At 38.2% G+C, this 26692-nt stretch overlaps 1 protein-coding gene across 1 annotated transcript in view; it reads right to left on the bottom strand.

The window, feature by feature from the left end:
- The window catches only part of RELN (reelin), a 581497-nt gene that overhangs the window by 25175 nt on the left and 529630 nt on the right, over positions 1–26692 (bottom strand). The window contains exons 47-55 of the mRNA XM_024557430.3: positions 15595–15735; positions 14174–14351; positions 12647–12840; positions 10877–11133; positions 7871–8025; positions 6630–6844; positions 3940–4117; positions 890–1065; positions 632–738 (exon numbers count right to left, since the gene is read on the bottom strand). Of these exons, the coding sequence (XP_024413198.2) occupies positions 632–738; positions 890–1065; positions 3940–4117; positions 6630–6844; positions 7871–8025; positions 10877–11133; positions 12647–12840; positions 14174–14351; positions 15595–15735 (1601 nt within the window). The remainder of the gene's footprint in view (positions 1–631; positions 739–889; positions 1066–3939; positions 4118–6629; positions 6845–7870; positions 8026–10876; positions 11134–12646; positions 12841–14173; positions 14352–15594; positions 15736–26692) is intronic.

Below are 26692 nucleotides of genomic sequence, written 5' to 3' on the forward strand. Positions count from 1 at the left end.
TTGAAGATTCTCTTAGCATTTATTATATGCTTGTTCACATGAAAGCTTTTTAAAATACTTTAAAAGCCTCATTTTGTAACAATATCAGTGATGAGCATTTTTAAATTTATATTTTACTTGGAAAAGTATACAAAAAGTTACTAAAATTATTTTTAAATTGCATCGTTTATAATCTAGCTTCAGTTAAGCATAAAGATTATTTTCTTTGTTCATAAACTTTGGAGCTTATTTATTTATTTTAACATTTTATTTTATTTTTCTTTAATTTTTAAAATTTTAAAATTACAGTTGCCATGCAATATTATATTGATTTCAGGTATACAGCACAGTTGTTAGCCATTTATATAACTTACAAAGTGATCTTTAGATAAGTCTACTCCCTAATGCCATACAATTTTTTAAAGGTGATTTCTCTCTTGTCCCCACCTTTTTTTTTTTTTTTTGGTAGATTTTGCTAACACAGAAGTTACATGTATGGCATGTATAACGCAACTAACATGCTCAACTTTCTCTTTTTAACTTTCACTATTAGCATTGCAACATCAGCAAAGCTTTGCAGAGACTTTTCTGAGGGGTACTGGATGGAATTTGGGAACCTGCTGCAAGGTATGGCTTTCACCCTGAAACGTGCCTCCATCAGTAGAGTAGTCCAACAGCACACCTTCCTTCCGGCAGACGGGCCGATGGCAGGAGGTCATGTTGTTCTCACTGCCAATGCGCCCCCAGTATTGCAGGAATCTGAATGTAAGCACATATTATACATCAGAATAGTTATATAGAACAAGCAGTCTGTCTACTGAAGTCCTGGATAAAAACTTCTTCCACATGTGTTCCTTGCTTTGGGGCCAGTTTGCTAAATTGTGATGAAAATAACCCCAAATTGACTTACTTTGCCCCTCGGAGATCCAAATCTTGAGTAATAGCTTGTCTCACAGTAGATCCCCCAAAATAGAGTGCAGTGTCCTCGGCAAGAATCCCACACTCGGTACAAGTACTCCCACCTTCTAAGGACATCCATAAATCAGGCTTGATCTCTTCACTGTCAAAGCGTTCCTTCAGAAAAGTCTGGAAAAAATAAGTGGCATGTCATTAAAAATAACAATTTCAGATAATCATTTCAGATAACAGCTATGTATAGACAATACAGAATTACATCTTGGACTTTAAAAAGTTAGATCTGGTTTTAAATGCTTTTCCAAAGATATTTTAAAAAAGGATAGCTTCACCATGTTCTTTTCCATCATTGAGTAAAGATAATTTAAACTTAAATAATGTTGAATAATTAGAATTTAATATCCAGAGAGAATCTTAAAATAATTAGAAGGTTGAGTAGGTAATACTCCTGTTTGTAAAAAGTTACTTAAGCATACATATGAGGTCTGTCGAAAAAAAGTCCAACCATTGTTAATTTAATTGGCCATTGTCCAGCCAGTGCGATGCTGATGTAACCTGGCAGCCAAAAAGAGTGGACTGGAATGAGCATGTGTGAACAATGATGACTTCCTTGAAGTAGTCAGTGGGGGCAGTAGGCCCTGTTGAGTGAGCATGTGTACTGTGTGGCTGTTGCATTCATTCAAAATGACTGAGAGAGCAGAGCAACGAATCTGCATCAAATTTTGCACTAAGCTTGAACATTCCTCCATGGAAACTATTTGGATGATTCAGAAGGCTGTAGCTATGGGCAACTGCTGACTGGCAGCTTCATCAGACAACACGCCTGCTTACACATCACATCTGTTTGGCAGAATTTTTTTGCCAAACATCAAATCACCAGGTGACTCAACCCCACTACAACCCAGATTTGGCACCCTGTGTCTTCTGGCTTTTTGTAAAACTAAAATCACCTTTGAAAGGGAAGAGATTTCAGACTGTTAATGAGATTCAGGAAAATATGATGGAACAGCTGATGACTACTGGGAGAGTTGTGCGAGGTCCCAACATATCTATTTTGAAGGGGACTGAGGCGTCATTGTCCTATGTACAATGTTTCTTGTATCTTGTATCTTCTTCAATAAATGTTTTTATTTTTCAAATTACATGGCTGGATATTTTCTGAACATACTCGTACTCCCAAATTATGTTTGTTTATTTACATGGTATATAAAAGTACTCTTGTAATTTATTACAATATTATGAAATGCACAATAAATGAAAATTCAAAGAAATAAGATAAAGCATAACAAATGTGCTAGCACTTTTCCCCCTGGAGTGTGTGGCCTCACATTGGAGACCCCTTTAGGCTACCATGACCTTCAGTTTGCAGCACAGAGCAAACTCTGAATGCCTATGAGATTCAGTAAGGGTATTTGAAACCAGACTTTTCCATATGAAGTCAAAAGAAGACCAACCTTGGGAGGCATTTTGAAAGACTTTTCATATATTTTTCAGGGCCAAGGTTCAGGACAATGGGGAGAAGTACTCAAAGTCCAGAATAAAGTACTTTCCCTGAGTCTCCAGTTTATCCTTTTAACTAAGAATAACCAAAAACCAGGAATAGTCTGTTTTCCAAAGTGAGTAGATAATTAAATATTAGGGCTCATTACAGCTACACATTCTGTGTAAAATTACTTCATCCCCTCACATCACAGCAAGATACTGATTACTCATTTTCCCCATAGTATACTCATTTTGTCCACAATACAGTTTGCATCAGGTTGAGGCGCCCAGTGTTTTTTAATGGTGTAACTATATCATGAAAATGATTTGTAAGAGTTGTAATTGCAGTAATTACATAGAAAATCTGTATACTTCTTCACTTACCTAAGAGAGTTATCTAGTTGCTATCTTACTGTGTAGTTAAAATGATTTAAACAGGCCCTCTTCAGTCTCAGAACATCACCACCTCTACGGTCAAAGACATGTAGTCATGTGTGAATCTCACCTTATCTCACTGATGGTAGCAAATAGGTGCAATTTAAAAAAAGTTTTACATGTAAGAACACTAGAGTCAGAAGACATGGATCACTAACCATGTAAACTCTCATTAGAACAATTTGAGTAAGTGCTTAATTTAGATTGTACAATTTCTAATCCAACTGAGGAATGCTAATGAAATTTGAATGCTGTGAAAGAAACTAGATTTTTTCTTAGTTTATTCATTACTTGTGACTATGTTTCTTATGTTATGATCTCATTTAACAACAAATAGACTAAAAGCTTCAGATGCAAGTGAGCATTGGTCGACTTTTATTTATTTATTTTTAATTTAGCAGTTCCAAAGTTGTTGAAATGTTATGGAAAAAAATCAACAGAACAGGTTTTGTTTACATTGTTTGGTCCTTATGTGTTTGATTTCAATCATTGTGCTTTTTTAGTGCAGACATTTTTCTGTTATTGGAATGACAAATGCACTGTATTTATTCACAGAAATAGAATGCACATATGGCAAATGTGTTGGGCAACTGTATGTGCTTTGCATATTAAATAATAATATAACAGTTAAAGTCCCCAAAAATGACCCCTCTATTCCTAATAGACAACCATATTTCAGCAGTTACCAAGTCAGAACTCTGAATTTTCTGAACAAAAATTTAGGTACTGCTTAGTCCTTTTTGAAATTTTTTTTGTGATAATGTTATTTGCTTTATTGCATAGCAACAACGGTATTCTCCTTCAACCTTGCATCTCCTGAAAATGTGATGTAAAGAATGCTCAAAACTGACTTTAAATAAAGACTCTGCTAAAAATAAACAGTATTTATGTTCTTTAATCCATATAGTTTGGTGTATTTGTGAATTAGTTAAACTGTGCTAGAACCTATCCTAATATTCTTGTATCTAAGAAACCTAAGAAATTTTTTTTTAGTTTCCATCCAAAGAATTTGTTTACTTGGGGGCTCCAGAGAACATTGTTATAAATGATTAGTCTCCCACTTAAGTTGGTTCTTAAGGCAGGACCTAGAATTCGAGTAAATGCCTTCCGTCGGGGCTTTACCATTACCTTCAGAGTGTGAGTCAGGTAGCAATTGGGCCCAAAGTACCCTGGATCACAGATGCACTGTTCCTTTAAGCAATCTCCATGGCCTCTGCAGTTGTCCAAGCATCCAGGGCCCAGGTAGAAGTTATCGATTGCCCATTGCATGTCTGAGTACTTTTGATAGAACCTAAATCTTACTGGGCTATTCGCAACACAAAAGCAAAGGGATGAAAAACAGAAGTTAACTTCGTTCAGGTTCATTTTCCTGTGTGTGCATTCATCATGTGCAAGAAAAAAACATTTAAGACAGTCTGAAAGGATGAAACGGATTAATAAAACATGTTTTCTGACTGCCATTATTTTTCCATTTCTAGTCATTGAACTTTAGAGCCAGTTTCATTTTAATTTTATAACACGTGAGCAAACTTGTAAAACACAATGAAAACACAGTGAAATCTCTATTTCAAACAATGAGAACATTTTAAAACACAAAATTATCATAAATCATGTTGCATATGAACTGGAATCCAGTGATTGCCTCGCAATTTAGATTCATTAATTGAAATTCTGAAATTGTACAGAAGGGGAGTGAATCCTTTGACAGAGCCTTGTTAGCATGCACCCAGCCCTCAGGTGGTTGGGAAACAGAAACTTTTGAATTCTCCAAAGATAATCAATATTCTCAGAGTAACTATGCTAATTAGAAAACAAATTTGAAAGGGTTATATTAAAGGATATTTCTCTGAGATTTTAATTTCATCATTGTTCTTCTCTGCCTTCTGGGGAAAACACAAACCTCATAATTAACCTTATATTAAAATATTCCACACCATGTTGGTATAAAGAGTCCAAAGTCCATGAGGGAACTTAACAGGGTGATAAAATGTTCTGTATCTTGTTTCATGTGGTGGTTACATGCATTACACAATGGTAAGAGCTCATTGCAATAAACAATTAAGAAATGTGCATTTTACTGAATGTAAATTATACTTCACTATAAAAAAGAAAAGAGAGAACAGGACGGGGAAAATGAAGCAAGGACATCGTGGTGGCTCCCCAGCATGCATTTTACCCCACATGAGTCATATGAGGTAATCATCATGATATAACTCCCTTAACTACTGACTGAGTCAGGAAAGGGCATTCTTGAGTTAATTTGTACCAAGGGGATGCAAGAAGGTGCTTGCTCTGGCTCTCTTTGAAAGAAAAGCAACTCTTTCTCTCCCATGAATGTAGGTAAGAATGCATTCTGGGCCAGGTTTCTGAAAGTCATCGATGTTCAGGGGACCCAGCCTGAAGTCTGAGTGTGGCCCAGGTGTGGACCGTGGAAAAAAGGGTTAACGATGTCCTTGAAGACACTGTTGAGCTTAGAGGAAATCAACTAATCCAAGAATCCATTTATCTTTGCATTTTTTCATTATAGGTATAATAAATTTCATTTTTTATTGATGTTCAAATACAGTTGTCTCCATTTTCCCACTACCACTTTCCCCCACCCTACCCTCCCCCACCTCCCACCCTCAATCCTACCCCCTTTTGGCTTTGTCCATGGGTCCTTTATACACAGCTAGTCTGAACTGGGTTTTCTGTTACTGCAGCTGAAAGCATCTTGATGTAGCTTCCTAGCAGATTAACAGACTAACCCCTTTAGGTTTGTTCCAGAAAACTGTGAATGCTGATATGGTAAATGACATCTATGGGACCCTGGAAAGCTGTGTGGGAGCTCCTCATTCAAAGGCTCTGTGTGTTCTGGTCATGTATCACAATTCTGTTTTACAAGAAGGTTTTTCATTTAGCCACACTCTATGATTCATATGGTGGAGGCTCACCTATCATTTTCATTAATGTATCTTTTTTCCTAATTTTACAGCCAAAGAGAAATCTTTTGGAATTGCTTTAAATTAACTCATCCACAGGCTTTTCAGAGTATAATTTAATCATTTTGGCTCACATTGCTCCAAACTAATTACTTATCACTGCAGGTGCCGAACATAAGGCTCTGATAAGAGAAAAATGAAACCTACAAAACATACTTGTACAAAAAGTATGAAGAGTTAAGATTTGTACAAACAGCAAGATGAGTTAGGATTTTGCTCCTGGCTCCGTGTATCATGGATTGACAAGGCCTTATGTGAAAAGCATATGGTGTGTGGTACTCCACAATCTACAAGTCCCATAAGGTAACATACATCTTTTCACCTGGCTCCATGGCCATCATTCTTGCTCTGTGCCCATTCGCAGATACTGGAGTATGGAACATGAAAGGGCCTGCCTAGGCCCATCTTGACAAATCTGAGAATAACAACCTGAGGTCTCCTTGAGTTAGCTCATCATGGAGCTCACGAATAGAGAGCCTTTAGAGTTAGGGAGGAAGACAGCATTTTATCCACAATTACACAGAATTTCAGGCTCAACTACAGTGTCCTTAATCTGGATTGGAGCCAGGCTTTATTTTATTTTTTTAAAGATTTTATTTATTTTACTTTATTTTTAGACAGAAGGGAAGGGAGGGAGAAAGAGAAGGAGAGAAACATTAATGTGTGATTGCCTCTTGTGCTCCCCTACAAGGCACCTGGCCCACAACCCAGGCACATGCTTTGACTGGGAATCAAACCAGCAACCCTGTGGTCCACAGGCCAGCGCTCTATCCACTGAGCCACATCAGCCAGGGCATGGACGATTGGAACCATGCTTTATTTTAATTTTCTACTTACTTTCCTACTAAACTTTCAGGGAGTGGGTAGGTGATCCTTTTCCATCCTTTAGTTGGAAAGAATACAGATGGCTGAGAAACACTTCCAGAGCATTTTGGGTCTGCAGGTAAGCATTGAGGGACCAGATAATTCCAGCTCACACCAAAGTCAGTAGAATACTGTACATGAATTTGATTCTGGGCAACTTTTTCAGACACTTTACATCCAACAGAGATCTAATAAGCAGAAAAGCAAGATTATTATTATGTTAAACCCTATTACATTTCTATTCTAAGCACCTGGCACACGAAAGTTGCTGATCACTTGATAGACACTGCACCGCATCTATTCTGTATTTTCAGGTTCATTATTTGTTCTGCTGATGGGTAGGAAAGTTGCTCATGGTGACAAATTATAGAAAGTGCCAAATGTATTTTGCAGGGAGTTTGGAAAGAAGCTGAAACCTATGCTTTTGCCATGGCTGGCTGATTGCCTTGGAAGGCCTGGGCTGTCGCTTACAAATTGTTTGTTGTGCTAATGGTTTGACACTTCTATTTGGCACAATGCTGACCAAGAAGGATTGCTAACAGCTTTCCCAAGTTTACTATTTGTCCTACAATTTATGACTCTCAATAAATCACTTTCTACTATATGTAAGACACAAAGAAGTAATAACAGAGGTAATTTTAATAAGGCCCAGCAGCCTTTGTTGATGGAGGTAACCATAATGCCACATTTATTGCTAATGCAGTGGGACTAAGGTAGACAGAATGAATTGGTTGACATAAAATCTTGGCTAAAGTTGACATTAGCATTAATGCTATTCATGCCTTTGTTTTCCATAATTTTATTTCTTCAGAAACATTAAAATGATCTGGTAAAGAAAAAAGTAGATATAATCATAATAGCTTTATTCTTCTCTTAAAAGACTGTGTAAGCTGTATAATGATTTAACTCAGGGAATTGGAATCAGTACCCTACATATTTATTATCAATATTTGTTCTATCAGAATTTAACCCTGAGCAGAAAGACATTATTCTTATGAAAGGTTAACCTTGAAATAGTTCAGAAATAAAATACTTTAAATCATTAAGTTATATAGTGTCAAGTTCTATATTACCTGAATATTAAATTTTGCTTTCCAAAGTACATATTAAGTCAATGAAATACAGTATTAGAGGATTTTTGTCTCTACAATTATTTTTCATTTTTATATGCTAGTATGTGGTTATTTGTGCAGTCAAGACTATAACATTTTCACCTTGAACTGCATGATCCAGCCCTCAGTGGGAGTCAAGTCGTGAGTTACAGCGTACACTTCTCTTCCATCGTGACTGCCGCAAAGCATGACACCATCAGGGGAGTCACAGAATCTTTCCACTGTACAATCATCATGGAAGAGCCAATGCTCACTCACTTAAGAAAATAAAAGACAAAAATTTTATTACAAAAATACTTGAGGCAAAATTTCACTTTAAGCAAGATCTAGAATTAAGTACAAATCTCTGTGATATATATCACATACAATCCACAGACAAAACATGAATGTAAGCACATTGTTTTTGGAATACTTCCTTCCAGCCCCTTCTTGCCTGTAAGGTTTCTTTTGAGAAATCAGCTGATAGTCTAATTAGAACTCCTTTGTAGGTAACTGTCTCCTTTTCTCTTCCTGCTTTTAAGATTCTCTCCTTATTTTTAATCTTGGGCAATGTAATTATGATGTGCCTTGGTGTGTACTTCCCAACTGCTTTGGGACTCTCTGAGCTTTCTGGACTTCCTGGAAGTCTATTTCCTTTGCCAAATTGGGGAAATTCTCCTTCATTATTTGTTCAAATAAGTTTTCAATTTCTTGCTCTTGTTCTTCTCCTTCTGGCACCCCTATGAGTAGTACGTTGGAATGTTTAAAGATGTCCTGGAAGTCCCTAAGCCTCTCCTCATTTTTTCGAATTCTTGTTTCTTCATTCTGTTCTGGTTGAATGTTTATTTTTTCCTTCTGCTCCAAACTGTTGATTTGAGTCCTGGTTTCCTTCCTGTCACTGTTGGTTCCCTGTAGATTTTTCTTTATTTCACATAATGCAATCTTTGTTGCTGCCTGGGTCTTTTTTATGCTGTTGAAGTACCCAGGGAGTTCCTGGAGCATCCTGAAAACCAGTGTTTTAAAAAACTGTGTATCTGATAGGTTGGCTATCTCTTCATCGTTTAGTTGTATTTTTATTAGAGCTTTGAATTGTTCTTTCATTTGGGCCTTTGTTGTTGTTGTTGTTGTCTCAGTGTGCCTGTTACTTAGTAAGGGGCAGAGCCTTAGGTGTTCACCAGGCTGGGGCAACCCATGTGGCTATGTTGTGATGCTGTATGTGAGGGAGGGGTCTGAGAGGGAACAGTGATGCTTGCTCTTCTCTTTGCCAGTTTTCAGTCACTTCCCCTACTTCCCACAGTCAAATTGGGCCTTTCTGGTGCTGATTCCTGGTGAGTGGGTTTGTGTATGTTCTAGGACCCTGTGGGTCTCTCCAATTAACTCTCCTGTGAGGCTGGGAGTTTCTCCAGTGGCCACCTCAACCCCCACAAGTGTTTTCAGTCAGAGGTTTTGAAGCTTTATTTCCCTGTCCTGGAGCCCTGGGTTGTCCCCTGGGTGGTCTGTCTTGCTCCCTAGTTGTTCCTCCTGGTTTATCTGCATGTGAATGTGGGACCGCCCAGTCTGCAAGCCACCACCTTGCCTGCCCCAGTCCTCCAGCTGCCACCTCGCTGCTAGTCTTCTCCACCTGATTGCCCATCTCCACCCCTCCTACTGGTCTGAATGAATGTTTCTTCTTTAACTCCTTGGTTGTCAGACTTCCATACAGTTTTATTTTCTGTCAGGTCTGGTTGTTTTTTTGTTTTTAAATTTGTTGTCCTTCTTTTGGTTGTGCGAGGAGGCACAGTATGTCTACCTACACCTCCATCTTGGCTGGAAGTTCAATTTTGTTTATTAATTAATTTACTCATTAAAAATATCCAAATGTCTTCTGAATATAAGGGACTCATCCTAGGCCTTTTTTCATAATAATTGCTGATAATTATGCTTTGATCAGCACCCTGCTGAAGTGGACAGAGTTTAGTTGACCCTGGCAGGACTCAAGTGTGAAGTACCAGCAGTCAAAATGATATTTTCAAAGATACTTAAGGACATGGGAAAGTGATCAGAATTTAATTCTAAATGAAGAAAAGTAGGATCCAAAACATGTGTAATTTATGATTATAATTTTGTTAAAAATATCTTTATATAAAGGCATACAAAAAAGAATCTAAGAAAAATACCAAAATATTGATGATGATTATCCTCTTGGGTGATTTTTATTTTCATCCTCATTGTATTTTCTCAATTTCATACTCTGAATATGTATTGCTTTTATAATAAAACATTAATAATTAAGTATTCTAAATGATTAAAATTCCTCAAATTTCAAAAAATTTTAAGCATATGTTTCATCCCTCTGAAAGGTTCTTATCAGTCTCATTATTGTAAAATATATCTACTTTTCTATGCAAGAGTCTAGAATCAAGTTGCATGTGATACAGTCTCACCATCTCATGAATGTATGGTGAATATTCTATCTATTTTCACTGTTTGGGTAAATCTTGCAGTGTTGGTGAGATGTACAGTTAAACATGTCTACTTGACCTGAAGATACTATGGAGTGTAACCACGGATATGGCATGACAAAGCCACATACTTAATATAAGACACAACTTTAAAAAAAGGTGACCAAGATAGTGTTATGAAATGCAAAGAAAGCAATACATTGATGATAAGAATAGCATGAAGAGATCCTTGCTAGTTCACCAGGATCACTGTGCCGTGAGCATGAAGAGTAATCAGCAAGACCTTGGACGCTCTGAAACTGCAAGTGCCATCACAAATGCATCCAACAGGCACGATAGCTAACAAAACACCTGTCTTCTGATACTAAAACAAATGACCAGCAAGTGTTGGCTTTCTACCCAAAGTAGAAAATGGAAACAGAAATGGAGAATTTTCTAACAAAATAAAATACTCCTGTTAACAAAATTATAGAATGTTATTTATTAAAAACATAGTTGATAGCTTTAGAGAAAGAAAATAGTTATAATGTAAACTAACAAGGATGAGAAAAACAAAAGGGTGACCCCTTACTTTCACTGCTCCTGTATCATTTGAGAATCTGTAAAAGGTTTCACATTCCACTCTTTTGTAAAGAGCCAAATCCAAACTGCATTTCCACTGGATTTTTATTTGTTATGAAAAATTTACCTGCAGTTTTATCCTCCATAAACATGTCAAAAGCGATTCTCCCGACAGGGCCGGCATCTGCAGGCGAGCGCTCATGCTGGGGCACGGGGGCACTGCTGAAAGTGTCCAGCATGACAGTCCTCTGGTCGGCAGAGCCTGAGATGAGGACATTGTCGATGGCCCAGTCATTCTGATCTGGGCCGTCATGTCTTGGCTGCCACCAGCGGAAGCGAGTACCAATCTCTTTAGCATCAGGGGGGAGAAGGATATTCACGAACCTGTGAGAAAATGATGGTGGGGCAGGGGAAGTCTTGTCAAATGTCTCACGTAAGTAAATGATTTATAACCATGTCACAGGGTGAGTGAGGAGAGGACATTGACTAAGATAATCTTTAAAAACCATGATGAACTGGCTTGATCTTATGAAGTCTCTCAAGTCACTAAACTGGGGAAATATAAAGTAAACAATTTAAGTGTCCAGGAATTACCAACTTACTCAATGACCCCTGGGTAGCTTCAGATGAACTCCACAGTTTTCTACTTGCCTGGGCTGCCTTCAGATCTGTAGGCCTAGAGTAAATGTGTATGCACTTGGGTAGATATAACCAACTGACATTTTTTTGGTCACCTTGGAGTTAGTTCATTTGTTTCTTTCTCCTGGCTCCATGATTTCAGTCTACTCCCAATGAGTTCCAGCAATTTCCTCGAAATATGCACACTAGATTGTGGCAGGATGTTTGGACGCTCCTGTGTTGATCATGGCAGTAGAACAAGGTGGAAGGAACCTGGGTCTCTATGCTTTTGTGCAACCACTGGAGTAGCCCTGGGCTATTTACATAAGAGGGGAAAAACCCCTTTTGTTTACATCATTTTGGGTTTTCTGTCATTCACAGCTGAACCTATTCTTAACTAATATGTTGAATTTAAACGATCATTTACAATATTTTAAAAGTTTTTATTTTACCTAATTTGTAGCCTATACCTGGTCTTCCATGCACTGAGGTATTATCTACATATCTATGTTTTCTCTCCTCCTCTTCCTTATTTTTTTTTTTCCCCAGTGCTTTTCCTTATTCTTGATTGGGCTGAATTTACCTGTCCCCCCCTTCCTCATCTTTCCCCTCCTTTCCTCTCTGCTCTCCAGTCCTCCAACTTTCTCCTTTTCTTTTCTCGCTTGTCTTACCCTCCTTTTCCCTCTTCTCCTCCTACTTTAATAAATATGCTCTCTTCCTTTTTTACAAACTATTTGACTTTCCTAATTAGGAACATTGATTGCTTTCTGCCCTTCAAGAATATATATTTTTAAAAATGATCCATGCACTGGGTTTATTCAGGATTTTTAAATAAGGAATTTAAAACTAGACTCTAGGATCCTTATGGATATTTATATTTTATTGTGTTTATTTTCTAGCCCTCAATTCTTTAAAATGGAATGAACACTATATAAATAAATATATATATTTTTTAACATTTTCCCAAAATGTTGTTGAACTAAATTATCACAGTGTCATGAATTTATATGGGTTTTTGTACTGGATATATTCATTACTGGCATTGTGATAGTGTATGTTACCTTATTCTGAATTTGAAAACTAATTGGTCTTAAAAACCCAAACCAGCTGTTTATCCATCTCAAAAACGTTATCTTCATGTCAGTCTTGGAAGCATCCTTTACTGATGAGTAAGGTCGAGGTCCCCTTTGGTCCCTGTGATAGATTAACTGGCAGGTCTGACCAAGAATCTTTGATAATCATACTAGTTAATAGAGATAAGATAAAGTAGAATACAAACCCAGGTTTACTGTACTGGTCATAGAAAATTTCCATGAGCAGATTCCAGGTAATGCCTCCATTGACAGAATATTCCAAGAGAACACCTTGGTTACGGTTGTTTGGTGTAATCAGGCATCCATACATGAAGTAAAACTGGATAAACTCAGCATTAGTGAGGTTTAGATCCACGGTGACTAATAGTCGACTGCAACCCTAAGGAAAAGCAGAATGCAACAGACAGTGGTTAGGAATTGGGATTGCAGGTTATAGGTTTTCTCTGGCTTCCATCCTTTTTGTTTTCCCTTTGTAATACAAGTCACACAGTATTATAATACTCATTTTCTTATCATCTCTCCTGTTATACTCACTCCTAACATGGCCTCTGGCATAGAGTAGTTACTCAGCAAATATTTGCTGAATTTTGACATTTCAGTATTCTTACTTACTTACAAGGGCAATGTATTTTATTCAAGGAGATTCTCTTCTATTTTCCTATAAGCAAGATAAGAGCTGGAATTAAAGTAACTGTTCTGTTTTTACTAAACTATTCCCAGTTATTCACAGGCATTTATTATAACTAGAGATGATAGTTATAATGCTTTTTATTTAAACTTTTATAGTTGATTTTAATGTCACTAGCATTAATTAATTAATGTAGGTAGGTAGAGATTTCTTGGTTGAACATAGGAGGAAAACTAGGCCTCTTTAGAGTTCCACCTAAGCTAAGCAGAGTATTATGAACAAACACTGTGCTCTTAGTCAGAGTTGCTGATTACAAAATCTTATACACTGTATGTTCTCTTCTTACTCTTGGGCCTAAAACACTGGATATAAGTAATATACTTCGTTGGCACGAATGTGAACACTAAGGTGGGCATGATAGGGAAATAAAGAGCTGACAGTGAATTTATAATTTTTAAAAATTAAATTGCCTATGAAGGGTATTTAACTATGGTATTGGAGAAATGCTATTTTTAAACAAGTCATTTTTGGCAGCAATGTAGAATGAGTATAAATTTCTGAAAAAATTTCTAACATTCACAAAATAATTTGGTATAAATATAAGTATCTAGTAATTACTGACAATTATTCTTTCATTAGTAATTTACAGAAAGGATTAATTGTTATTAATTCAGGAAACAGTGAAGCGCATTTTTCAGATTTTGGTTCTGTAAATCCAAAGTCTGTTGCAAGCTCGAGAGTTTTCAATTACAGCACCATCAAGATGGAGGACTCTCACATATTGTGCAAAAGCACTCTCTCCCAGGATGGAAATTCATTTATGTCCTAAAAATGTGTACTTAAATATGCATCATCCAGGCACTACCCTGCATAATTAAATTGTCTCAACTGATTTGTGATAGGAAAATGAGGCAAATAATCAGTGTTTTCTGATGCATATAAAGTTGCAAGTTCAGATTTGGGTTGTGTGTTTAGAATGTGTAACTCTGCATCTCAATCTGCCAGTTAAACTTCAAAAGAGACTCAGCCATTTGGGGAAAACTCAGAGGATGAAGAAATGAATAACCAGTAGCCAAACACTTACCCCACTGAAATGGAGAGCCATTCCTGAAGCCACAGCTCCACACACGGTACTTAATTTTCCTCCGTTCACAGTAAGCCAGTTCTGGTTGGATGGGGCTCGATTGAAGTTGTCTTTGAGCTGAGTTGGAAGGGAGGTCTCGGGCTCATCACAGTACAGTCCACCCCACTGCTCATCACAGCTGGGTATGGAGAAAGAGAAAGGAAAAGTCAATATCAAACAAAGCCCCCACACATGTGTTCTCAAATCAGTAAAGCCAAGTTTTTCCTAGTTCATGATGATGACAGGTGACTTATCTTCACAGAGTTTGCCAGAATTCTCCTGCTCTTCTTAAGAGGGCTTTAGGTTAAAAATAAACTGTGAATTGAATGCCTCTGGACTTTCTGAAAGTAGTGGTGTGGGTTTAAATGGGGAGAGAGGGAAGCAACTTCAAGAAATTTACTGAAGCCCTGTCTCTATATGACACAGCTCTGGATGGGTGACAAACAATTGCAGCTGCCAAACTAAATCGGTAGGCCCTAATAACTTATGAAATTGGTCTTTTTAATAGAGCCTTTGGGCCATTTGGGAATCCAAGAAGCCACGTTCAAAACAGCACAAGGTACTTTGGATAGCATCTGCCATCTCTGACCAAAGAACTGACTTTTTTGTTGGATGTGAGAGTGAATATATGAACACAGAACTGGAAGGCTCTAGAGTCTCAGAGATCATCCTGGATATGGGCTAGAGTCATTGAACAAAAGAAAGACTCCCCAGGTGTGTAGAGATTAGTGAAGAAGGGGCTATGAATTCTCTTTCAGCATCTTCATTTATACCACTTCACTGAACAGCATCATCTTTGAAAATAAAGCAAGAGGCCTGTAGTACACAACACATTGACACATACCTTATTTAGATCCTTCCAAAGATGCCAAGGATCTCTAAAAGTAAAATACTAGGCCTCTCCATCCAATATGCCTGGTAAATTGATCAGGCATTTATATACTTTCTTATGCAAACAACAGGGGAATATCAATTAAGCCAAAGAACGTATATCATTACATACGAGTATATTTAGACCTATGTGAGGAAAATACTAATGTATTATTTTTGGTCAGAACATACTGAACTCCTGAACCTCTCTCTTCTACTGTCCACTTCATGGTTCTGGTATATCATAGAAACACAGAAGGAAATAAAATACAGTCAATTATATATAATTCAGTCTTCTCCTGACAAGGTGGTCATTGTTCAGTTCCTAATCTTCAAGCAAGGATGAAGATATAACCGCCATAAATTCCATAGTTTGCTCAATATCAGATTTTAGGAAAAATGTATAACCTAAGGTAGCTTGGAAGTGATTAATAAACCAGTTTCAGAAAAGTCTGCTGGCTGGAATGTGAACCAGGAACTTCCTGCAGAAGCAAGAAAACAAGTCTACTCACACACAGTTCCCTTGCATGCACCGTCCATGGCCACTGCACATGTCTACACAGCCATCCCCGATATAGACGTTATCTATCGCCCATGTCTGCTGCTTGTCAAAAGGAGCTGGCTGATGCCAACGGAAACGAGTGGCTTGGGACCTTGTAAGAAAAAGAGAATTACAATAAAGGATGTGGCGAAAAAGAAGAGGTGTTCTGGTATGTTTGAGCAAGTGGATGGAGGAGTGTTAACACAAATGCATGGACATCCCCATTTGTATTCTGCAAAGAGCATTCATTACTGCAATATTCTCTGCAAAACTTTGATGAAAAAACCAAACCTAACTGAATGGAAGTAGCTTGAGAATGTATTTCGGGCCAATGATCTTTCTGAGCCTTGTAAAAACAACAGACTTAAACAGAAACTAAAACTAATTCTAAAACCAGTAGCTTCAGGACAACAATGAACACTCAGTTTTGTGTGGGAACCACTGACTAGGGGCTGCCACTAACTTATATTTGCAAATTAGGAGAAGATGCTGGTCCTGGAGCAGTCACATCCCCTCTGCATTTGACTTGGAAGGAGGACATAGGTTGGATTTCAACTCCTACTTGCTCCCTAAGCCAGACACTTTTCTGCAATGGACATGCTGGTCTACCTCACGTGGCATTTGTGAGGACTTTTCACAATGAAAGCCGTAAAAAGACAATAGGAGTGCAAATCAGAGGAATCAGTGAAACCCTAGATAAGTGGACATATATAAGAGAGAGGGTTATAAATAAGAGTAATTTTATATCAAGTTAAGTGCAATATAACTAAAACCAGAACAGACATTCTTGCATTCCAGAAGCAGAAGTGTATTTGCTCAGTTGTACAGTTTCAGGGAGTGTCTTGTTCAGAAACACAAATAAATTTATGTTTTCAGAGACACTAGATGGCAGTAAAATCCAAAAAATGCCTGAGGCTCAAGCAAGTTTGCATATTCAAGATTCATAGAGAAACTAATCAGCCAGAACCAGTTTTGTTTTGTGGACTCATATATGTTTGCCATTAACAGGTTGTTAAATACTTGACTAAGATAGATCTGTTTCAGGCAGGGCAAAAGACCACACAACAGCAAGGTTTTCATACTTTCTAACTGAAGACATTTCTATTAAATCTAGGAAATAGAAAAGAAACAGATCAAAATCAAAATCTTCACACTGAAAATAAATAGTTCAGGTAGATATTTGTTACTGTGCACTGACAGATTTCTCCACAATCCCTCTTGCTCACCAGCCTTCGTGTTACTCCCAGTACAGACATATCTACCTAACTCCCTCCTATCACACTCTACTGCATATAACTTCCACCCCAAACTCGTGGGCTCCTTGGCCCACGAAACTCTGAATGTGGTGGGTCCCTTGCTCTAGTCCCTCCTCCTGGCTACTCACTTCTGGAGCACTGCCCCTCCTCTCCATCCCCAAAGCTCACAAACCTTCTGCCTGCATAGTTTTCCTCTATTGGCCTGATTAATCCCGTGTGTCCTTCAGGTCTGAGAGGAAATGCCAGGTACTCGTAGAGAAATTTTCTTTCTGATCCCTTTCAAAATTACATTTCTTCCTAGCAAACTATTCTTTTCCTTGTATAGTATTGAGCACAACTGTAGTCATATATGTATTTGCATATGTATTTCTTAAATGTCTGTCTGGTCCTCAGAAGGGTAAGTTTTAAGGGAGCAGGGTTAATCTCTTTTGTTCAACATTATATATCAGTGCACAGTGCACAGCACTTAGTAGGTGCAGGAGTTGGTATCCAGGGGCCACCATTCTCACAGGAAATTATGTGAAGAAGGCCCCTGGAATTGTGCAATTCAGTGGCTCTGCTGATCACTTAACTTTTAGTGACTAAGGTTATGAATAGCTATGGCTATTTATGCTCAGCAATGTCTTATGAATAACATAATGGACTATCATACTTCCATAGCACATCGTCACTTGGATTCTTACAACAAATCAAACTTATATATTTCTTCTGTGCTTCTTTAGACCATAAGCTTCTGAAGTGGAGGGAATATCTCTGTATTCCTTCAGGGAATACAGTTTTATATCTTTAGTGCTTATAGATAGTGGGCAAGTAATAAAATTTCCTTGTTCCCCTAATGTTTTATACATGCTCCATTAAAGGCATATCACCTTGTATGAAAAGTATCTATTTATGTGTAATTTCCTTTGTTAGATTATTCTCCTTATTTATCATTTTATTGGTGGTGACACCTATAGACTGGGCTTCATAAACATTTACTGAAAGAATATTAATTTAACAGCAATAAAGATGACCAGGAAGAATAAAATAAGAGATGTCTTATAGACGGGTGGGCAGGGGCTGGCAGTCACTGTGGAAGGGACTGTGACCTGATGTTAAACGGGAGGGAGGACTTCTTTGCCATTGGGAGGTGACATGGGCTGCCAAGCAGGTGGTGGCTTTCTAATCATTGGTTGTGTTTAATCACATTGGGCAGCCACTTAACAGAGAGCTTGTACAGAAGATTTAAAAGCCAGATGCACTGTTGGGGTTGATAGCTTTTACGGAGACTTCTAGCCATGACATTTTCTTTTTTAAAAAATATATTTTATTGATTATACTATTAAAGTCCCATTTTTTCTCCACTTTATTCCCTCTGCCCTGCACTCCCACCAGCATTCCCCCAACTTAGTTCATGTCCATGGGTCGTACATATAAGTTCTTTGTCTCCTACATTTCCTATACTATTCTTAACCTCCCCGTCTATTTTGTACCTACCATTTATGCTTCTTATTCCCTGTATCTTTTCCCCTATTCTCCCCTCTCCACCTTCCTGCTGATAACCCTCCATGTGATCTCCACTTCTGTGACTCTGTTCCTGTTCCAGTTGTTTGTTTAGTTTGTTTGTTTTTTTTAGGTTCAGTTGTTGATAGTTGTGAGTTTGTTGCCATTTCACTGTTGATATTTTTTATGATCTTGGTTTTCTTAGGTAACTCCCTTTAACATTCCATATAATAAGGGTTTGGTGATGATGAACTCGTTTAACTTGACCTTATCTGGGAAGCACTATATCTGCCCTTCCATTCTAAATGATAGCTTTGCTGGATAGAGCAATCTTGGATGTAGGTCTTTGCCTTTCATGACTTTGAATACTTCTTTCCAGCCCCTTCTTGCCTGCATGGTTTCCTTTGAGAATTTAGCTGATAGTCTAATGGGAACTCCTTTGTAGGTAAGTGTCTCCTTTCCTCTTTCTGCTTTTAAGATTCTCTCCTTCTCTTTAATCTTGGGTAATGTAACTGTGATGTGCCTTGGTGTGTGCTTCCTTGGGTCCAACTGCTTTGGGACTCTCTGAGCTTACAGGACTTCCTGGAAGTCTATTTCCTTTGCCAGATTTGGGAAGTTCTACTTCATTATGTTTTCAAATAAGTTTTTGGTTTCTTGCTCTTCCTCTTCTCCTTATGGCACTCCTATGACTCAGATGTTAGAATGTTTAAAGTCCTAGAGGTTCCTAAGCCACTCATTTTTTTTGAATTCTTATTTCTTTATTCTGTTCTGGTGGAATGTTTATTTATTCCTTCTGCTCCAAATCCTTGATTTGAATCCCAGTTTCCTTCCCTTCACTATTGGTTCCCTGTATATTTTTCTTTATTTCACTTTGAATAGCCTTCACATTTTCCTCTATTTTGTGACCATACTCAACCATTTCTATGAGCATCTTGATTACCAGTGTTTTGAGCTCTGCATCTGATAGGTTGGCAATCTCTTCATCGCTTAGTTGTTTCTGTGTCACTTTGATCTGTTCTTTCATTTGGGCTATATTTCTGTCTCAACACACCTGTTACATTAAGGTATTTGCCAGGGTGGGATAATCCATGTCACTGTGTTGTGGTGCTGTATGTGGGGCAGGGGTTTGAGAGGGAACAATGCTGCTTGCTCAGCTCTGGGCCAGCTTTCAGTCACTTCTTCCACTACCCACAAGGAAATTGGGATCTTCTGGTGCTGATTCCTGGGTGGGTGCGTTTGTGTACATTCTAGGACCCTGTGGTTCTCTTCAATGAAATCTCCTGTGAGGCTGGGAGTTTTTCCCAGTGCTGCAACCCCCACAGATTTTTACAGGCAGAGGTTTTGAGACTTTCTTTTCCCTTGCTGGAACCCTGGGTTTTGTGGTCTGCCTCACTTCCCAGTTGTTCCTCCTGGTTTATCTGCACACAAATGTGGCACTGCCTGGTCCTCCAGTTGCTGCTTTGCCATGTGACCTCTCTGCCCTGGCTGCCCATGTCCTCCCCTGCTACTGGTCTGAATGAATGTTTCTTCTTTGACTCCTTGGTTGCCGGACTTCCATACAGTTCAATTTTCTGGCAGTTCTGGTTATTTTTTGTTTTAAAATTCATTGTTGTCCTTCTTTTGGTTGTGCAAGGAGGCAAAGTATATTTACCTATGACTCCATATTGGCTGGAAGTCCCTCATGACATTTTCAAATAAGGGCTCTGACCTATACTCTGATACTTGGTAATTCTATGTTCATGGTGAGTAACTTAACATATATAATGAGAGGGTTAAATTAGATGATTTTTAAGGCCTCATCTCAAATGTGATGATTTTATATCCTTGGGAATAACTATAGCCGGTAATTATATACCCATAAAACAGGAGTACATATGCTACCCAGTATTATTATATAAGAAAAGGAAACACTTTCACTAAGAGGATGAATTGGAATAGAAATTAAAAATGAATGTCTGAGAGTGCATTTTGCCTTTCCACTGAAGACTGTCTCTTCCTCCTTGGCTGAGCTAAAACACCAAAGATGCCTCCCTGGAGCACAGAGTGCAGACCACTGAGGAACAGAGCAGAGCTGTCTAGCTGGAGAGGGTCCTGGCTCCTGGGCTACCTCTCAACTGTGCTGTATCACAACTGAGCAGTTCTCCAGCAGTGCGGCTGTGAAAAAGAAAATCAGGTTTGGAGGTTGAAATGCCAGGACATATTCTTCCCAGCCCTGTGACAATTTCACTGTGTAAAGGGGCCAAATCACTTATGTTTATGTGCTGACACTTCCCCATTCATAAACCTAGGAAAATGCTATTTCCCATCTCACAAGAGTGTTGTGATAATTAATTAGTTCATGTTTTCCATGACCTGTGAGTATCTGAAGTCCCTTGGCAGGTGTCATCATTTATCCTGAAGCTTCCTTATAATGATGCCACCACCAGCTGCTGCTTCTTGGGAGTTGGGAGGAAAATGATCTTGGAACAGATTTCTCCGTTTTTTCATATCCTTGAAATGTCTCGCCTTGGTTCTTTTCTGAGTTTATATCATTTCCTCTCCAACTACAGCACATAGCAAGTGCTCCTAAGTGTTGTTTAATAATTATACACTCATTTGTAAGCAGTTTAAAAATGTCTCTGTAAACAGTGTGGTTTCTACCACTACCCTCCCTGGGAACCTTTCCTCTACACCTTTTAAGGTTTTGAAACACATTCACATTGCAGCCCGAATCTTTCTATGAAGTCCTTGTTGTCATCATCATCAGCAGCAGCAGTAGCAGCAGAAAAGCCCTTGATAGGGAACCATATGTATATTTTTTAACCTTTTCCCTATTCCTTGATATTTCCTTTACTCTCAAAGAGATACGTAAAATACTTAGAAAATATTGCCCAACACTCCCCCTCTACCAAAGAAGAAGCTGAGGCCCAGTGCCCTCAGTTACACAGATTCACTCACAAAACTGAGGCAAGGCAAGGATTTCTTGGTTCATTAATAGTTTGCATTCTCATTCAGTAAATCCTTCAGAACTCCATCTCCATCTCTACAGAACAATCCTACAGCTATCACAACTCCTAAATATGAGCAGTTGTTTAGCTACAGAAGGCTGCGTGCCCTGCTGCTGTGTGTACGCACATGTCTATTTATCTTGACTTCTGCAAGTCAATGTCATGGCCGAAGCCTGTGAACCTCTGTTTTTGAGTTACAGGCTCTGCTCTGTCTGTTCCATTTCAAAATGTGTCCTATATTTGCCTTATCCAAGATGCTGCCTTTATATATTGACATAAAATATCTGCAATTATCCTATTTCTTTCTGTTAAACAAAGTGGAGAATATTCCAAAGAAGATATATAAATGATCAATAAATGCATGAAAAGACGCTCAACATCATTAGTCACTAGAGAAATTGAAATGAAAACCACATGAGACACAACTGCATAACCTCTAGGATTGCTATGATAAAAAAAAAAAAAGAGCAATAACAAGTGTTGGCAAGGATATGCAGAAATCTGAACCCAAATACACTGTTGGTGGGAATGTAACATGGTGTAGTTGTTGTCAGTTTCTCAAACTGTTGAACATAGAACTACCACCATATGATCCAGGAATTCGACTCATAGGCATATACCTGAGAAAAAGCATAGGTCAGATCAATTGAACAGAGGGTCACAGCCCATGACTTACAGACAAGAGGTAGAGAAAAAGCAGGCTCTAGAAAGGAAGCATGAACTTTGGCACCAGGAGTGTGAAAGAAGTACTTATACTGAAAGGTGGGACACCTGACAAAGGACACAGAGTCCCTGCTGTGGGGGAGATTTTTATGAAGAAGACACTGAGCTATGAACAGAAGAAGGAAGCCACACTTTGGGGTTGAGGATGACTCTTAGAAACTGTTTGGTACAATGGACTCATTTCACAGGTGTTAGGAATGCCAGTCCAGTAAGGGGGCATGTACAGTTTTTTAGTTTAGAACTGAATCCAGACCCCACTATCTCCTGACTGAGCACACTATTGCAGTAGTTGATGTTTTACTGAGAAATCTGGTTGTCCTGGATGGAGGCAAAGCCTGGAAGACCATAGATTTGGCAACTAGCAGGGAACACTTAATTTAGGCATTTGAGATCTTTGGGTAGAAAATTATCTTAGTGATTATAGTATGTTACCACTTAATTTTCCTTTCACTTAAATGTCTTATTAAATACAATGAGGTCTGAAAACTGGCACGAGAGGAGAAAGTGTTTGGACTACAGGTTATGACGCCAGACATATGGTAAAGGTCAGGCACCCTCATAAGGTGACCTAGATCCTTCATGATATCTCTCTGGGACCAGGGTGGAAAGCACATCAGAGTTAGCAGTAGAAGAATGTAAACAAGCCACCGCACGTGGCTTTTCATTCTTCCTTCACTGAGAACAAGTGGGGAATGTGGCTATAATCCTCCTTTGGCCACTGTCTGTATGTCTGTGGGGAAAATCACATAACTTTCCTGTGTCTTATTCTGCATCTTAAAAGGTAGGCAGGGGAACCTCCAAGTTAAAGGAGACTTAAGAGACATATCAACCAATTATATCAATCTGGATCCTAATTTGAAAAAAATGTAACACATTTTATGAGATAAACAGGGGAATTTGAATGTTGAATACTAAGTATTGAATAAAAATGATTAACTTTTAGGTGTGATGTTTATATCAGTTATTTTTTTAAAAAATCATTTTTAGAGATATTCTAAAATATTTAAAGTTGAAATGATACAATGTCTGGTATTTGCTTGAAGATGGGGGTAGGAGTGAGTGGTGCTATTAATAAAACAAGGATGGTCTTGAATTGATAATTGTTGAAGCTGGGTGATGATTAAATGAAAGTATAGTTTACTATTCTCTTTAATTTTGTATTTTCGGATGTAAAACAGATAAATGTGAGCCAAAAATAATCTGTGGTCACTTCATACTCACTATAAAACTTTGATTTGAGGATTTTAATAAGAGAATGGCTATCTTTTTTAGTAAAATAAGGTTTTATTATTTTTGCTGATAGTTATAGTCAGTAATGATAATAAAAACTAGTGTTCTGAATAAGCCCACTGAGGCATCGAATACACTGGCCCATTCTTTAAATAACGGGAATTTCCTATAACTTACAAAATACATTATCAATGGAGAATTACTTTTACTTAATTATTAAAACAATCTTAAGAATTCTTAATAATCCATACATAGCAATATGTACTAAGAAAGCAAATCTCAAATTCTCAAAAACTTTGGCAACAAGGTTGACAACTGATAAAGCCTAGAGGTAATGCAGAATTTCTGGAAATAGTTTTAGTTTTTGCTGTAGTAGGATGGAAACAGATTTAATTTGTTTTAATATAATTCCAAAATATGTGAAAATCAATGGTACAATGGTTTATACCAGAAAAAATTATTTTATGTTCTGCAGTCCTAAATGACTAGCAGAAATTTGGTAAAGTTATAGCAGTAATGCTCAAAGTATCAAAATAATGCATGAACAGATGGATATGTAAGAGAATTCTGAGACTTCTGGCAAAGATGGAGGTGTAGGTAGAGACACTGTGCCTCCTCACACAAATAAAAGAAGGACAACAACAAGTTTAAAAACAAAAAACCAACAGAACTGACAAAATCGAACTGTCTGGAAGTCCGACAACCAAGGAGTTAAAGGAGAAACCCTTCATCCAGACCAGTATGAGGGGCAGAGACAGGCAGATGGGCAGAGAGGACTCCTGGCAAGGCAGTGGTTAGAGGAAGGGGCAGGTAAGGTGGCAGCTGGTGGACTCTGTGAGGTGGTGGATTGCGGACTGGGCAGTCCCACATTTGTGTGCAGATAAACCGGGAGGAACAACTTTATATATGAAAAGTGAAATAAAGGAAAATGTACAGGGGCCAACAGGGAAGGAAACTGGGACTCAAAATCAATGGTTTGGACCAGAAGGAAGAAAGAAACATTCAAGCAGAACAGAATGAAGAAACAAGAATTCAAAAAAGTAAGGAGAGGCTTAGGAACCTCTAGGACATCTTTAAATGTTCCAACATACAACTCACAGGGGTGCCAGAAGGAGAAGAACAAGAGCAAGAAATTGAAAACTTATTTGAACAAATAATGAAGGAGAACTTCCCCAATTTGGCAAAGGAAATAGACTTCCAGGAAGACCTGGAAGCTCAGAGAGTCCCAAAGAAGTTGGACCCAAAGAGGAACACACCAAGGCACATCATAATTACATTGCCCAAGATTAAAGATAAGGAGAGAATCTTAGAAGCAGCAAGAGGAAAGGAGACAGTTACCTACAAAGGGGTGCCCATAAGACTATCAGCTGATTTCTCAAAAGAAACCTTGCAGGCAAGAAGGGGCTGGAGAGAAGTATTTGAAGTCATGAAAGGCAAGGACCTACGTCCCAGATTACTCTATCCAGCAAAGCTATCATTTAGAATAGAAGGGCAGATATACTGCTTCCCAGATAAGGTCAAGTTAAAGGAGTTCATCATCACCAAGCCCTTATTATATGAAATGTTAAAGAAAAAGAAAAAAAATATGAACAGTAAAATGACAACAAACTCACAACTATCAACAAGTGAACCTAAAACAAAAACAAAAACAAAAACAAACTAAGCCAACAACTAGAACAGGGTCAGAGTCACAGAAATGGAGATCACATGGGGGGTTATCATTGGGGAGGGGTTTGAAGGAGAATGGGGGAAAAAGGTATAGGGAATAAGAAGCATAAATGGTAGGTACAAAATAGACAGGGGGAGGTTAAGAATAGTATAGGAAATGTAGGAGACAAAGAACTTATATGTATGACCCATGGACATGAACTAAAGGGGGGGAATGAGGGTGGGGGGGTGTGCAGGGTGGAGGGGAATAAAGGGGGGAGTGAGACAACATAATAGCATAATCAATGAAATATATTTAAAAAAATAAATAAAGAGAATTCCAAGGCTTCCTTGACTGGATTGAAAAATTAACAAGATAATCAGTAATGTGAATGCTTGTAAAAAGATACTGTTAAGTTGAACATAACAATGGAGAGAAAAAAAATATCAGAACAAGTTTAAGGAATCTTTCCATCAAAAAATAAACTTGTAATTCCCTTGAATATTTCTCCGTGATGAGCTGAGAAAATATTGTGCTTAGTTATTTGGTTTTTCCAAATAAGACTTTTTCTTTGTTTGCAGTTATAGTCGATGGAAATATCATTGAAAAATATTCTCCCCCCTAAATTTGTTTACCTACAAAAAGCTATAGTTTCCTCCACCCCCATCCCACCACCCCAGTTGCTCTGCAGTCTTCTTGCCCTTTTATGTGCTTATCACCCTTAGACTTCCTGCAAACAGTAAGTATGTTACATGCTGTGGTTAAAACCACCTGGCTTCCAAAATGTTGTAGTTTATCTTTAAAGACTGTGGTATCAGCTAGGTCATTAGGGATAGTAGAAGGGAATGGATCATGTTCAAAGAGCGACTTAAAATAGCCAAGTCACACCTGAGCCTTCCAGTAGCAGCTCCCCCCTCTACCTTTCTGGGTGGATTTGAGTTACCTGCCCTTCCAATGACTTACCCTGGTTATCAGGTGACACTTCAAAAACCCATGCCACTTGAGCCACCTGTTATTTTTAGCCCGGGGTTAGTAAAGAAGAATAGGCAGATTCAGATTAAGGCCTATGAAATTGATTTTGACATCCTCCTATCTTCCTTTCAGCCTCTCTCAAGTGTTCCTAGCATTCTCCCTTCCTATGTCTCCTAGGACCATATCTCTAGGCAAGCAATAAGTAGTTATAATACTAATATAGTGGTTAAGCCTATGGGCTCTGGGGCCAGATGAGCTGTATTTATTTTCAGTATCTTACTGACACTGTTCTTTTGAAGGTCACTATTTCCTTAAAAAATTCTAGTAAATTTATTGTGAAACATTTTTCCTCATGATTCTCTGTAGCATTTGTCACTGATGACCACCTCTTCCTGTCTGACAGCCTCTTTTTACCTGGCCTTTGGATACCATGTTATTCTGATTCTTCTTCTACCCCTCTGACTGCATCCTCTCAATTTCTTTAATAGTTATTTCCACTCATTCTATTAAATTTAGAGATCTTTCTTTTCTTTTTAAATGCTCTCCTGTGGAGAGCTGATACAATTTTATAGTATTGCATATCATCTCTATGCTCATGCCTCCAAAGTTTATCTTTCCTTGTTTCCAATCTTCGTATCTCTGTCAAATGGATATTGGCATTTTTGCATTTGTATTTCCAGCCATTGTATTCAATTCAGCATCAATTGATTAAATTTGCCATATTGTCCCTCCTGGAATCAACTTTAACTCTCTTCTCACTCCTCACCACTC

The sequence above is a fragment of the Desmodus rotundus genome, chromosome 6 (genome assembly GCF_022682495.2).
Source record: "Desmodus rotundus isolate HL8 chromosome 6, HLdesRot8A.1, whole genome shotgun sequence".
NCBI lineage: Eukaryota > Metazoa > Chordata > Mammalia > Chiroptera > Phyllostomidae > Desmodus > Desmodus rotundus.